The sequence below is a fragment of the Phialemonium atrogriseum genome (genome assembly GCF_030411735.1).
Source record: "Phialemonium atrogriseum strain 8032-3 unplaced genomic scaffold QBC33scaffold_7, whole genome shotgun sequence".
Classification (NCBI taxonomy): Eukaryota; Fungi; Ascomycota; class Sordariomycetes; order Cephalothecales; family Cephalothecaceae; genus Phialemonium; species Phialemonium atrogriseum.
The window spans coordinates 951,668-966,753 of NW_026848144.1; the positions used below are offsets into that span (position 1 = coordinate 951,668).

The following is a 15,086-nucleotide window of genomic DNA, read 5'->3' on the forward strand; positions in this document are numbered from 1 at the left end:
TGCACGCTTCTTCGTGCAACGAACTCATCGAGGAATCAACCTTCTTAAGTGGATCTTGATGCCCTCTATGACCTGGTTTCGAGGCATCGACGTCATTCCCATCCACCCCCCAGACTCAATCGAGCTTGGCCTTCACCCCAATTCTACCCCACTACAAGAATGCTCCGGGCTTGACAGGGCATGGAAGTGATAGGCTACCAATTGGACGGCCCGAGTCGTATCGGTAACTCGCATGTACCTATTGATGAGCGACTGTAGGGCGCCGTCCAGTTCTTAGGCGTAGACGTAGAGGTTGCTGTTCGAGGCCTCTTTCTGAATAGGTAACAAGGTATCAGAAAAGCATCTTTTCCTGCCAGAAGTGATACCCTCATCACGTAGGTACGGGGCACGAGCAACGCGGTTGCTAATAGTAATCCATCCATATGAAAGATATGCAATTCATTTGCTTAGCCGTGGCCTGAGAACGCCATATAACATAAAAAAAGAGCCAAGGAAGCCAGAACACCCAGGCTACGCATACCAGTCATGACCTCTTAATATACCAGATGCCCCATGTGCCCCGAAAACGACCCAATCATCCAACCCCAAACCCCGGGGGAACAAAATCCCTCCCTTGGTATCCTAGTATAATGGTGACAGACGAAATAATCAAGGCTGCCTCCCGTGCCTTCGATTCTCTTGCCTCCGACCCTCCTGCGCCGGACGCTCTTGCCTCTGATTCCCCAGCTTCTGGTTCTCTAGCCTCTGATTCGCTCGCCGCCGGGCCAGCTTGCCTCCGATCCTCCGGAGTCAGCGGCCTCGGCGGCGACGACGATCCCTGGAACCGAGCTTCCTAAGCTCGGCTGCTCACCGACGGCTGCCGCTGCTGTGGCACTCCCGAGACGCTGTAGGCCGACGACCTCCGCGAGAACGGCCCCATCGCACCCGGGTCCGGCTCGCCCGGCGCGTCCTCGGTGTCGAGGAGGCCCTCGTGACCCTCGGGAAGCCGCTGCGCGCCGTAGCCAACGACCCGGAAGATGTTGACCCGCCCGCCGTTCGTCGCCATCTGCAGCTGCTCGTGGAGCCGGGCGAGCTGGTACTGCCTCCTGATCGGGGCGAATGTGGGCTGGGGCAGCGCGGGCTGCGGGTTCCAGCGCGCGAGTGCCCCCATGACGGCCGCCGTCTCCTCGTCCGAGTCCACGGCGCCTCCATTCAGATCATCATCCTCCTCCAGCGGTGCACTGGCGTCGATCGCTGCTTCTGTTGCAAAGAGTCAGAGATGACACTTTCCTCGCATTGGGGGTTGGGGGGTTCCTTACTTTGTTGCTTCGCCTGATTCTTCTTCTGGTAGGCTGCCAAAAGCATGTCATACGGCAGTGACCTCCCGGGCACAGCTCGCTTCGCCCCCATACTATGGCTTTTGCACGTGAGAGACCTCGCGCAAGGTTGACCATTGGGCAGAATAACACCGCATTGCCGCTCCACATCCACAGGACCTGCTGAATGGGTGAGTATGAGCGGAATCAGAGAGAGCGAGAGAGGAGAGAGAACGGGGGCGCATGGTCAAGCACTGACCTTTTGGCTTGGCGGTTTTCGCCTTCGGCTCGTCCTTCTTTTTCTTAGGCTTGGGAGCCTTGTCGGGCTCGCCATCCGCCTTGCGCTTCTTACCGCTCACCGTGCCGTCGGCCTTCTTTCCCGCGGCCTTCTTGGGCTGCTGCTGGCCCTTCTTCTCCCCACCGCCGCCGTCATCATCGCCATCGCTGTTATCGTCCTCGCCGCCACCGCGTGCGTCGGCCTCGTCGTTTTCGGCCTTGCGCGCCTCCTCCTCCCTTGCGGCCTCCCTCGCGCGCTCCCGCGCCTCCCGCGCTTCCTTCTTCCGCTGGGCCTTCTCCTTCTTAATCTTCAGGCACGCTGCGATGTGCTCCTTCGCCGCCGACTTGGACACGCTCTTCTTGCAGTGCTTGCACTGCTGGAGGTCCGGTCCGTCCTCGATCGCGCGACTGGTTACAAAGGCTTCGCGGGATGCCTCGTCGAGGGGGTTGATGACCGGGCCGGGCGACGAAGCCGCAGATGCGGATGCGGCGGCGGCTGCTGCATTTGCGGCGGCTTTCGACTTCTTCTCATCTGTTTGGCCGGAATAAATGGGTTAGCTTTGGGGGTCCCACAGGCGTGATGACCACATAGGCATAGTGCTGTGGCAGGACAGCGTATGGAAAGCATCGTGGGGGAGGGAGTGGGCGCGAACCGTCGAGAGTGCTTCCGTCTTTCCAGTTGCCTGACTTGCTGTGCTTTGGAGTCGGCTTCTTGAGCTTTATTATGCCGATCGACAGTTGTCGCTCTTTTCCTGAGGCCTTGTCTTTTGATGACGCGACCTTAATGGTTGTCTCCTCTTCATCTGCTGGATGGCATACGTTTAGCTTAGCCCATTCAACCGGTGCAGCAAGGTCGGAAGTTCCAAACCTTTGCGAGGGTCCGCCATAGCAGTCACTCATAATCGGGTACAATAAGTACCTAACATTCGCAGGTTTGCGCTCGGTTGCCGAGTCCTCAGTCCATAGAGCGAAGCGACGTCTGGTTATGCGTGTCTTGCAGTTGTCAAGGCTGTGTCTCGTGGCTATGTACCGCAGTAGGTCATCAGCGGATCAATTTAAGGTTATCTTATCTCGGTAGCGCTGAAATAAAGATCCGGCTGACAGTTTCCATGGATTCCACGTTTCCATGAATTCCATGTACACCTCTTGGCAATCCCGTCTCCTTTTAACACCTAAATAAGAGAGTTAAGCCAATGGATTCTATTGAAGTCACTCCCTCATGTTCAACTCAAAAAGCCTTGCAGTTCAGAAGACTCTGCATAGTTAGCAAGGATTGGAAGAGTATTCAAATATCGCCAATCGCAAACCCACTCCTCAACAGCTCAAATTCCCTACTTCGATGGCAGTGTTCAAGTCAAAGATAACGATGATCAGTTGGGTATCTATCTGGTTCATAGTAGCCCCCGTTGTAACTCGGATTGTGAATAACCTCGCCGCACTCGTTGGACTCCGGACCGGTTGACCTTCCCCGTTTCTAACACTACCAAAATTATTAACAAGCCAGATTCAACGCACGCTGCAAAAAGCCAAGTACCGGAACGCCGCTTTGCTCCGTCGTCTCGTGATCCCACCTTCTCGCGCAAACCGAACCTCCAACAACCTGGAACCATCAGAACCACCTTTAGGGGAGTACATGGGCCACCATGAAGTCGACAAGCGGCCCCTGCCAAGTGCAGCGATTTGTGAAGCATTTCGCATCTTGAAAGCATTACGGACGAACCTCAGCCAGTCTGGCACCACCACAGGACCAGTTGGTTACCCAGGTGGGCGTTGGGTTCCCATCCAGGTAGGATGGGCCCGACTGGTTAGATTTGTTGCTGGCCAGGCCCAATCGGGTATCCCTAGTAGCCGTTGTAGTTGGCCTGGCTGGGAACGGGTTGCTGATAGGACCTATGCTGGGCTTGCAACATCTGCAGCTGCTGGTGGTGCTGCAAGATCAGGTCGTTGAACCACGGGTGCTGTAAGGCGTCTTGGGCGCTGATGCGTAGCTCTGGTCGTAACTGCAACATCCTCTGGAGCAAGTCGATGCCCGTAGCGTCGATCTGGGGAAGGATGTTGCGGAGTTCCTGCGTGGCGTACATCTGGTAGGTAGTCTTGTACTCTGGCAGTTGTGTGATGCCCGGCCAGGTTCTCTCTGTCGGGGTTCCCATTATGCGAAAGATGCGGACGATCTGGTCCTCGTTCGTTGTCCCGGGAAACAGGGGCCTGCCGGTAAACATCTCTGCCATGATACAGCCGGCGGACCAGATGTCAATGCTGGTATTGTAGGTTCTGCTGCCTAGAAGGACGTCCGGAGCCCTATACCACAGCGTAACGACCTCGTTGGAGAAGGTGTTGACCGGAATCCCAAACGCCCGGGCAAGGCCAAAGTCTCCGAGCTTGAGCGAGCCCTTGCTGTTGATCAGAAGGTTCTGCGGCTTGAGGTCCCGGTGAAGCACCCGGTTCTGATGGCAGAAGTCGATGCCCTTGAGCAGCTGGTACATGAAAGACTTGATGACCATGGGCTTGAGCGCGCCTCTATCACCCTGCGTGTCCATGTACTTCTTCAGGTCGCCATCCATAAACTCGAACACGAGCATAAGTTTGTTCTCGGTGTGGATAACATCGTGGAGGGCTACTATGTTCTCATGTTTGAGCTCTTTCATAAGTGAAATCTCGCGGATCGCCGTCGACGGCGTGCCCTCTTCCGAATCGAGGTGGATTTCCTTCAAGGCGACCAGCTCACCAGTTTGGCGATTTCGACCTTTGAAGACCTGACCTAAAAGTCAGTAACCGGAAAACGCAGAGCACACAAGCCAAGGTGCGTTTCATCTTACAGTAGCATAGGTCCCTTCGCCTAGCTTCTCCAGCTGCTGGAAGGAGCTTGGATGCCTCTTTCCGTCCATATTTCCTGCTGTTGGTCCGGTCGAGCCGATGTTGATGGGGCCGGTATTAGTCGCAGAAGGTGAAGAGAGATCGGGCGTGGGGTAAACCCTGAAATGCGGAACAGGTGATGGCCGGGGTTGTGAGGTGGGCTTTGCGTCAAACAGAATCCCCCCGGCAGTTGTGGTCTTGCGCAGGATATCGGCTGATGAGTCGGTGATGGCCAGCTGGGACCCGTGAGAAGCCGTGGTTGGAAGGCAGAGATGCGTATGCAGTCTCTGCAAGATAAGTAGGGGTTGATAGCTTGATGACGGGGTGCCCAACCCTTGAAACCTGATATTGATGGGAACCTGATTTTGCGCCAAATGAGGGATGCAAGGTGAGTCTCAGGGAGCGATGTCTTAAACCAGTCCTTTCCTGTGCAAGAAAGCAGATGGCGAGGCAAAAATAGAACTGTATCAGGACGGCGCCAGGGATGTCGCCCTGCTGCGGTAATTCTCCATCTGGCGGCACGCCGTCAAATGATTGGGCAAGCTTCGCCCCTCTAATTGTTGCCTCTCACCAGTGTAACCCCACACAATGAGCGTCTAGACCTGGGTCCCCTGTCAAGCTCTCTCATCACTAGAAAGCCAGGAGTAGAACCTAATTGCCTAGACAAAAAGGGTATCTTGGTATCTGATTCTCTATAGAACACACACACATATTATACACTCCCTTGAACACTGAAGACAGGGGACCTTCTTTCCTTTCTTTTCATTCCGACCATCCAAAAACCTCACCAATCGCCAAGGTGTTTGATCTGACACCCGGGAGAGCGACCAGTATCCCAACGACATCCACAACGAGCAACAGTATGGCAGCGGTCATGAAGCGGGGCATGAAGACCCTGTACAACATCAGGTGACGTCTCAGCCAGCCAGCCCAGGCCATCGTCGCCAGAGATTCGACAGCGAAGTAGGCAACGAAGATGCCCAATGCCCTGCTCACGCTCTCCAGGAGGCCTTTCCGCTTCGGGCCCACCTTCCACAGCACCACCAACGGAACCGCGACGGCGGCTAGGATCTGGCCGGCAAAGGTGTTGAGCGCGATAACAACAGGGCTCCACGGGTATCGGATCGTGAAGAGCGGGATGAACGCGCTGTCCCACTGAATGCTACTTAACGCAGCTTGATGCCCAGTCTTGAAAAAGTAGAAGTTGCCGAGCAGGCCCAACATGACGGGGCCAATGGTCTCCATTGTCAAGTTATTGAGATCCAGTATTTCGGCAAGGGACAAGATTTGCCACATCATCAGACCCAGGGCGCCACCACCCATAGGCTTGGATAGGAGGAAGCACGCCCCCAGGACGTTCAGGGGCAGGAGAAGGTAGCGCGCCCCGTTCGCATTCCCATACCCCAGCACGGTCACTTGCGCCCTGCCCGACTTCGAGGCAGTTGTGATGATAGAGACGCAGGGGGGAGCCCAGATGAAAGCTGTAGTGCCCGCGACGACGGCGAGTCCAAGGACAAGCTGGGCGACATAGACGCTGAAAGTCTTCAATGTCTTCTCTGGGAGCTCCGGCATCCAATTCCCATTGTCGGCCGAATCAAGCACCCAAAAGACGGCCGACATGAACAGACCGGCCCGAAAGACGTAGCCGATCCATGTCGGAGCCAATCCTTCGTATGACCTTGTCGGAACCAGATATGCCTTGACAATAGAAGGAAGGATAAGAAAGACGGCAAAGGGTATAGCAAGCTGCCAAGGGGCGGAAGTCGAGGATGTGGCGGAGGCGTAGTACGTGGAGGTGCAGTAGGGCATCTGCTCCTCCCGGCAGAGCTTTGAGAAGGACGCAAGACGGCCTAGGATGACAAATAGGACAGAATGGTAGATGGCCAGGTAACGGTCGGCGAGAGACGGGAGCCTAAGAGCAGAAAGAGCACTGACGACGCCGAACGTCGAGGTGAAGAACAGGAGGATGGAGTCCTCCCATATGGTGAAGGAGTTGGAGGCAAATCCGATCGACTGACTGAGAGTGAAAATGACGGACAGCCAGCCCCAGAAACTCTTCGGGAGCATATCCCAAAGAGACTTGCCGGCTCCAAAGAGCGCCACCGACACCGTCGCTAGACTTGTCAAGGCCCCGAGGGACGCGCCACGATGCCAATCTCCCTCGCCTGAAATAAATGATTGCGCCACGCCTGCACCAAAGCCGGGCAGAGCGCCGAGCAGGGCAGCGCGCACCAGACTTTTGTTCAGGCCGTGGTACGAGGCCGTGCTAGGTCCGGCATTCACCCCTTGAAGTTCGAGGCTCCTCTCGGCCATATCAAGTTCAGCATCTTCCAGCACGGCCAAGTCGTCATCTTCGTCTCTTGACACATACACCAGGAGCACGAGGACGCCTAGGGCCATGATTGCAATGCCGATGATCATGCTCACCAGGTCGAACCGCGCCCACAGGCTCTTGCACACCTTCAGTGTCTCCGCCTGGTATGCCGAGAAGGCTGCGTAAGTTGGCGCCCAGCCGTTCTTGTTGGGCATGCCTTTAGCAACTACCGCTTCGGCCTTGGCCCAGAACTCGGCCGGGGATCCGGGGGTGGGCGCCTGTTCAACCCCCCGGGCGGCAAAGTAGGATGCCTGGTACCGCTTTATTCCCGCGGCCGTCATTCTCGCAGCCGCCGCCAGATTGTCCCAGGCATCGCCGCGAAGGCCAGCGAAGGCCTCCTCAATCGGCTGGCCAAGGTTGTTGTATGGGATGGGGATGCCCAGGAGCAATGACAGGGTCGGGACGAGGTCGATCTGGTTGACAGGGCGGATTTTGGCAGTTGCCGGGGGAGTTGTAAATTCCCGACTCGTCCTGCCAAAGATGGGGTTTGAGGAATACATCCACAAGGTCGATTCTATTTCGTCATCGCTCTCGCCGCCGTGGTCTCCTTTCTCGTCCATGCCGTGGTCTCCCATGACGACTAGCAATGTCTTGTCGTCGATCGTCTCGACAAACTGCTGGACAAACGCGTCCATCTGTTGCAATTTTTTCGTCATCTCCGGATGCTCTGGCCCGTAACGATGTCCCGCATGATCCACACCAAGGAAATGGCCGATAAGGAGGTCCCAGTCGTCGGTCCGTTCCATTAATGGGAAAATATGCTCCAGGACACCATTGTCCACGGTGTGCAGGTCCCAAACGTTGAAGCTGTCGTACGGCCGACTCATGTTCGCCTCAAAATAGCCAGGAAACAGGGAATCCCAAGTGTCGTCGCCGAGATGCACGATCCGCTTTCCGGCGTCCCGCAGCTGCATAAGAACATTGTCCTCCTCGATCGCCGTCCCGGCGAAGCTGCTCCCGAGGTCAATAAATGTCGGCAGCGTCCCGGTTGTCAGGCCCTTGAGTCTCTGCAAGGTGGCCGTGGGGGGGTCCGCGATGAAGGGGCGGAGGAAGGCATTATGCGGCTTTTGAACGGCCGTGTCGTAGAGGAACGGGAAGGCGTTGTGGAAGGCGGCATTGTCTTCCTTCGGGACGGTGAAATCGTAGCGCAGCGCGTCGATCAAGATGATCACGGCCCTCTCAAAGGTCTTGGGGTGCCAGCAACCGCCGTCAACGGTGCCCTTGCCCGGCCAGTCCGGGAGGATGTCGACGCTGCTGTTCAGCGGCGGGACGGCGCAACTGGACTTCTCGTCTAGCACCAGACGCGTCAAGAGGAAGCCGCTGGTGAAGTAACCGATGCCCACAACGTGTATGCAGAGCATCCAGACCCAGAACGCGACGGTCCACCACCACCGCGCCTCGAAGCCGGCCTTCCGGCTCGCCTCCAGAGCTTGTCGACGTCGCTCCAGCGCGCTCTCCCGCTTCTTCTCCTCCACTACCTGCTCGGGCGTGCGGTTCGCATATTCGGCCTCTTTTATGCGCTTGGCCTCCGCGTACTGCGCGGCGATGGCCTTGTACTCCGACTGGGCAGGTTTTCGTTTCGGCTTCGGCGGCGTCATGGTGGAACAGGCGGGTCAAGGAGCGACGAGAAGAGAAACAAGGGAAAGAAAGGGTTGGGTTGACAGAATTTAGACTATTTAAACAGGAACCTATGCCATTGAGGCCTAACCTGTAAAGGAAGTGCTACGCCGAGAAACGAACATACGAATGGGACAGGAGGTATCATGGATTTTTGAATGTTTTCGAAAGACTTCAGGTCAAACCCCACGGCCCTGCCGCTGAGCTCCGCATATCCCTCTAGCGGCCCCACACTGGCCCGACACGACAAGCCGGGTTTGGTTGCTACCTACCAAGGTTCCTACGGAAATAAGAGTTCACAACTTTTACAACTTCACTTACACAGTAGCAGACGTCGATTGACTTGATGCTAACTGGAATTTCTGTTGATAGACGAAATTCAACATATTATACCGACTTTCTCAAGGCACGGTGGGCTCCCCTATAGTGGTTTCGAGATAATCCTCCAGCGATCCAAGATCCAGTACTACCCCTTTCCAAAGGGTTCCTTCTGGGACATACGGATCAAGGGTTTTTTTTTCTTCTTTTTTCATAGTCACAAACCAACCAAATCTTGCCCCCAGGACCTACCTACTTGTCCTGCTGTATCCGCCATCTTCCATTATACTCGGGTCTATCTTTTCGGCGTCCACCCTGGTCTCATAAGTCGCATCAGCAAGGATGATGATGACGGAGAGGAACATTCGCTGGTTGGAGTGCTTTGTGAGAGGCAACGAATTGGCCTCTATTTTGCCGAGGAGGCTCTGCCAAGTGACCAGGGAGCTGGCGAAGGACTTGGAAGCATTAAGTTCATGAGCCCCTATCGACGTCCGATGGCCATCTTTGCGAGGCGGCTTAAGTCGCGATTTGACGATCTCAAGAACCCGTCCTCGGATAGCTATTATGGTAACATCTCTACCTCGCAGTACACACTGGAGCCGGCATACTCGGTTTCATAATACCTGGGCCTAGATAGATAGGCAATTCTTCATCCTAACTGGCCACCGTTCCCATACACACTCAACGCCTCTGAGCAGCTAGCAGATGTGAGTGAGGTGGACTTCTGCACTCCTCAGGATCCGTCTTCTACTTCGGTACAGGTTAGGTACCTGACGCGCAGGAGATATAGATGTTATGATTAACATTCCAACACCGCAACTGTATACAGATGGTCCTCAGAAAGGTTCGATCGTGGCCCGAATTCCGGAACCTCCAGAGGGCCGCTCAGAGGACCAACTTGCAAGGCGAGCCCCTCCCTAGGAAGGATATGCGAAGGAGATGTGGACTGATATGAAGGATGCGCCGAGCCCTGAGTCTTTCAAGGAGTCAGTTACCAGGACTACCAGAGACCTGCCGAGATGCCTCGGAAGCTGAGGAAGGAGATGAGTGTTGCTGAGGGCCAGCCTTTTGCACACCATCTCAAGGAGCGCAGTAATAAGAGCAGCGGCCTTCAAGGGAGGCGCGGATTGTGGGGGGACTACCTTGGGGTCCCGGTCAATGACGCCAAATCCCGATGTTGCGGCATATATTGAAGACGATATGTCTGAGATGCAGTCTTCTTCAAGGGTATACCAAAGGGAATTGAAGGGACCCCGACCGGCGGTTCTACTGCTGCTTTTTGGACCGCTGACGAGCCATCTCGGCAAGACCTTGGAGGGACCTGAATTGGAAGTTGATGGTCAGTGAGTGATTTCTGGCGTTGCTTGGACATTTAGCTCCCCTCGTCTGCCGTGTCGAAATGACCCAGTATTTGCACGACTGTCACCGACGGATATCGACAAACTCCGGGTTCATGATACTGCTTGCTCGCTTCGACCTGCAGCAAGGAGACTCAGTAGAGCTACGAGACAGCGTACCCTTCGCCATAGACAGCCAATTAGACAGAATCCATCCTGCCTTCCGGCCAGTCCGTGAAGAGTATGGTCACTGTTGCCCATCCCAGCTGACAAGCCCCTGATCCTGTGGCTGCCATGAGTGTTTTAATACTCGAATCTCCCCCCATCAACCCAAATCATCGTCAAAGAACCTAGGTATCTGCCTCCTATCATGGACTCCAGCCTGTCCTCTTATCCTTTGGGGCCATTGATATAGAGGTCCCGCCGTTTAGATCTCTCTTAATCTAGCCATGCCTGCCATTTACATCCCGCCAGGGTACGATTGGCGACAGGACTAAAGTTGGTCCCTGACAGAGATGCTCAACACGAACAGAGACAAGGACATTCCGGAATTTCGGATGAACGTGGAACGTAGAAGCACTACTCTGTCACTAGCAATCTGTGCGTTGTACTACAGAAGTATGGGTGATAGCGGCGAGCTAGCTGGTCACTCCATCATTCCCCATACTCTTCGGCCCAACCTACGGCTTTCCTGAGCGTGAGCCAGATTTGTGTCGACAACTTTCCAAACCCCAGGCAACCAACCAGTTGATGTCTTTTGGATCAAGCCTGTGGGGACACAATCCTGAATTTCAGTTCCGTTAATCTGTAGCCAGCTGGCTGGCTCTCTCGGGGCGGAACTTTGACGTTTCCGCATGCCACTGCAAAGTGGTGATCAACGTATCGAGGGGGCGCGGGAACGGGAGACCGAGTCTGGCCGAGACACAATAGTAATTATACAGTTATGAGAATATACAAAGTATACCACAAGCCCTCCGCCGCATCGCTGCCGAAGGAAAACTCGGCGATAGTCTGCCGCTCTTCCGGGACCCTCCACCGCTCGTGGTGATATATATACGAGGCATTGCCCGGCATGGAACTTGCTATGTGCGTGTGCTGGCATCCCAATCAACCTGCCCACCAAGCTACCCACGATCTGATATCGGCGTAGGGAAGTGGTGAGCTGGTCGCGAGACAATTAGAGACCAATTAAACAGCCATGTCTGTGGTATCATCCGTTTCCCCAGGTTCTTCCAACTCCAAGCCATGAAATCGTCAGGATGGAAATGCCTCCGCTTCTGGGCTAAAAAATCATTGCGTGCGAGTATGGGAATGATCCAGACTGCCCCTACTGAGTCCGAGTCCGAGTCCAAGGGCTGATCAGGTATGTCCAAATCAGTTCGAGTAGTGACGGGCTTTCTCCTTTAACCCCCCGATTTGGTCCATGTCGATGGCGTAGAATTGCGTGTTGCTGTCCTTCTCGTAGGCGGGAAGTTGTTCATCGTGAAGAGGCTCGAGTCCGACGGTGGTGTCGCCGACGCGGACGACAACGACGCGGCCGCTCTTCGGGCGGCCACTCTCGTCATGCTCATCGGGGAAGGTGATGTGGATCTGGGGGACATTGTCGGGGGAATGCGGGGGCGACCGAGGGTTGGCAAGCATGGGTTGGCCGTCCTTGAAGATGATGACGCTGGAACGGCTGAGCATGTCCCCGTTCTTGGTCTCGATCGTAAGCTGGCGGTGGTTGCCGGTCCGCTTGACATCCTCGTATCGAGGAAGTGTGTCGTTGGCCATCCGCCTCTGCCTCCTCTTCCTCCGGATCATAAACAAGAGACCGACTAAGAGCAGGCCAAACAAGACAAGACTGAGGACAGCAATCATGAGATTGAGGGTGCTGCTGTCGGAGTCGTCGTCCCCGAGCCCACGGGCAAGGACATTCTTGAACGAATCCATAGCTAAAACGAATGCTTCCGAAGGAATGAAGCGCCAAGGGCCGACCTGTTTCTCGTGTCAGCCTTACTTGTCGGTCGGAGATGTCTTATGCCTTCAGACATTGATTCATTCATCAAGGTTTAGACGAACAACATGTCTGCCACTAACGGTCCCTGGCTGAGAAGAGACATTTGACTTACGCAAGGGGTGTGTGTCTCCTAAACCAGGACCTCTACTTTCGATGGGCAGAGGAGGGAGGTTGATAAAAAGATTGGACGGAGTCGACTGAAAGAGTGAAGTCGAAACCAGGATGATGTCAAATGAGTGGAGGGGGAAAGGAAGGACAGGAGCAGTTGTTCCCAAGATCAGAAACCACCGACGATGGAAGCTGGAGGTGAAGAAGTCAACAGGAGGGCAGACGAGTTGTCTACCCCCCTACCTCTAATAATGAAATGTGCCCCATTCTCGAGGAGATTGCACGACCATCTCATTGGCTCAAGGCTAGGATAGATTCGACGAAGAATGCAACGGGGCAGCGCTTGGTGGAAACTGCATGATGAGATGTGGCCATCTGATTTGCCGAGCATCGACAATTTGATCCACCCAGCACAGGCCTTGCTATGTTTGAACCAATGCAAGCGCCTGAACTGCCCCCAAACTGGAGCTAACGGGCAGTGCTTGGGTCGGGAATCTGAGAGGCAGGATGCCCATTCAGCACGGACCCATATGAAGGAGTTTGATCCATTATCCCAGGTCACATATAGGTATGCGCGGGTGAGCAAAAGGACTTCTCGACCCGGTTTCTTTTGAGAATTATATGATTACCATACTATTAATTGCCTATAGCGTTTGTTTAATTATCTGATCCGTGCACTCTCGCACAAAACCAACACTTTAGGGGAAACTTGTTGGTGGTTTGGCTTACTAGTTTTAGCGTCAAGACAGTGGGATAGCATCGATGGTGGGAGTGTGTCATTTATTGTCACCAACGTTACCATTGGTTCGACTTGACAAGATGGATTATGTTGGCCAATGTTGAGTCTTCTAGTGACGCCTACGTATGTAATAACATTGAGAGAAGAGGGCATCTTCAATCCCCTCGTGTGGTAAAGTGCGTCTGCCTGGGATTACGGTGTCAGGCATGCGGTGTTGAAAAGCGGTGAGGCCATTGCAGGCGATGGGCATGCGATGAGTCATGAGAGGTCGCATCCTGTATCGTTTTTCTTCTTTGGCATCGCAGCTGCTTGTACGACGTTGGGCTGGAAGGCTTCGAGCTCTGGCGTGGTAATTCGTATGAGAAGCCTATTGGAACGATGCCGATCCGCGCAAGCGATCTCTTCCGCACCAGCGCCATCATACACACAAGGCAAGTCCTTCGACTGAGGCGGTTCGGGTTGCACTGGCGGAAAGAGGACTCAGTTTGGGTGACCCCCAGATCTCGATCTGAAGGATCTGGAGGGTACAATCCATGCCACCACCTCACTCGCAACATCTCCCCGCAATCTGGCCATCGACCAGGCGGAGCACCTGATGGCTGACTTACCGTCGTGCGAGGAAGCCCCTGAACAATCAGACAAGGGGACCAAGCAGTCACCCTAGGCTGCACAGGTTACTGAATGTGCACAATCGCCCAATAGAAGCCTCTGTGGGCAGCCCCAAGTTGGGGCTCTTGAGGCGGGCACTAAGAAGGTAGTTTGGACTTGGCATTTGGTGGTGCTGTGTTTGACCACCAGCCCTATTGAATCCCGTCTTTTGGGGCTTAAAGGATAAGTAGGTGTCGAACTCTGATGATTTACCGTTGCTTCTCTTCATTTGGATCAGCTGTGCGCACATGGTTTTTCGCTTAGCGTGGGAGTCGGGCAGATGTAAGTTCCACTTGCTCTTGAGCACTCTTGAAGTCTTGGATTCCGAACCCACCCATTCCTATGCCGGGTGGGTCTGCCGGGGGGTGCCGGGGGCTCCATTGCAATACAAAGGGGTACCGGTGGACCAGTGATACTTAGCGGGAGTCCTCATGTTCTGCCTCATTACCCCAGATTCCCGATCAACAACGTCGCCAGGCAAGATCTATGCCAGGGCCTGGGACCCATGGCAAAGGGAAGAAGCTTTGATGACTGGATTGGGGGTTCGTGCAAACTTGTGCTACATTCCTCCCTCTTCTCGGCGAGACGCCACGGAGATGAAAGGCGTTCCGCCTAGCGAGCGTCCAGACCGCGCTTTTGCTTATCCCTTGCCTCCAGTCTTTTCGAGAACGATCTTCAAAAGGGATCCGGTCAACCAATTCTAAAATTTCGTGGGGCCACTGGGCAGCACCAAGTCCCAGGGAGTCGGGATACAACGATAAAACGGCGAGCAGAGGAGCATCAGAGCTTAATCGAAGGCGCAAGGCCGGCTGTACTATTGCGTTATCCCTCTCGCTCCAGGGCAAATAAGGCACCGCTCACTTATACGGACGGCGACGGCCGCACACCGAGCGATCCGTATAATGGGCAGGGATTCATTCTATTACTCTGGCTCCCTTCGACTGGCCTTGAATCTCAGACAACTAATAATCAGGACGCTGCTACCTTGCATGCCACTCGCCTACACAGTAGATAAGGTCCATAGCTCATAATCTAGCCGGTGAATTGACCTACTTACGTTGTACTTGATCTCGCTACCGGAGCGGGCAGACAATAGACATACAGGACCCATGTACTGCACAGTGGCAGATTGCGGATACAACAAGAGGCTCCCTTGGATCTCGCCCGATGATAGATGATAGATCTGCCCCCTTCGTGTCTGCCAGAAGGGAGAGCAGAAGTAAGGTTGCTCTCTGCTTATCCCGCATGCTCCGGCATTTCCAAGCCAGTACAAAACCTACCATCGACCTCTGCTTCATTTCTTGTCTCCCGTCTCCTGTCTCCCGTCTCCTGCTACTTCTTGTCTATAGTCAGATACATACCCACCTTCTTATCTACCTTCTTCCAACCCCGGCTGTGAGGTCACACAACGGGAACATTCTCAAAGTCCGATATCGATATCGACACCAACGTTTCCTCTCAGGATACACTTGCGAGAGGTTTGTTGGTTTGCCATCTTCGTCTGGTGGGTACCTGTGTCACT

General features: G+C 54.7%; 4 protein-coding genes across 4 annotated transcripts; all 4 read right to left on the reverse strand.

Annotated features, from left to right (window-relative positions):
- Window positions 1-832: 832 nt before the first annotated feature.
- On the reverse strand, window positions 833-2,458 carry QBC33DRAFT_513549 (SCA7-domain-containing protein; the record flags this gene model as incomplete). Its single annotated transcript, XM_060425988.1, has 5 exons — window positions 833-1,239; window positions 1,299-1,475; window positions 1,555-2,103; window positions 2,225-2,374; window positions 2,440-2,458. The coding sequence occupies 5 exons, from the start codon at window positions 2,456-2,458 to the stop codon at window positions 833-835; spliced, it is 1,302 nt and encodes a 433-aa protein (XP_060285547.1).
- A 954-nt stretch (window positions 2,459-3,412) lies between these two features.
- On the reverse strand, window positions 3,413-4,456 carry QBC33DRAFT_577092 (putative negative regulator of the pho system protein; the record flags this gene model as incomplete). Its single annotated transcript, XM_060430962.1, has 2 exons — window positions 3,413-4,324; window positions 4,388-4,456. 2 exons carry the CDS (start codon window positions 4,454-4,456, stop codon window positions 3,413-3,415), a joined length of 981 nt encoding a protein of 326 aa, XP_060285548.1.
- A 626-nt stretch (window positions 4,457-5,082) lies between these two features.
- QBC33DRAFT_533013 (GPI ethanolamine phosphate transferase 3-like protein) lies at window positions 5,083-8,582 on the reverse strand. Its single transcript, XM_060427436.1, has one exon. The coding sequence runs from the start codon at window positions 8,394-8,396 to the stop codon at window positions 5,187-5,189; it is 3,210 nt and encodes a 1,069-aa protein (XP_060285549.1). The 5' UTR covers window positions 8,397-8,582; the 3' UTR covers window positions 5,083-5,186.
- Window positions 8,583-11,308: 2,726 nt separating this feature from the next.
- QBC33DRAFT_351757 (uncharacterized protein) lies at window positions 11,309-12,175 on the reverse strand. Its single transcript, XM_060423845.1, has 2 exons — window positions 12,102-12,175; window positions 11,309-12,047 (listed from the first exon to the last, which is right to left on the reverse strand). Exon 2 carries the CDS (start codon window positions 12,000-12,002, stop codon window positions 11,445-11,447), a length of 558 nt encoding a protein of 185 aa, XP_060285550.1. The 5' UTR covers window positions 12,003-12,047; window positions 12,102-12,175; the 3' UTR covers window positions 11,309-11,444.
- Window positions 12,176-15,086: the final 2,911 nt, after the last annotated feature.

Coding starts and splice junctions, on each gene's coding strand:
- QBC33DRAFT_533013 (XM_060427436.1), bottom strand. CDS start 8,396: ATGACGCCGCCGAAGCCGAAACGAAAACCTGCCCAGTCGGAGTACAAG.
- QBC33DRAFT_351757 (XM_060423845.1), bottom strand. CDS start 12,002: ATGGATTCGTTCAAGAATGTCCTTGCCCGTGGGCTCGGGGACGACGAC.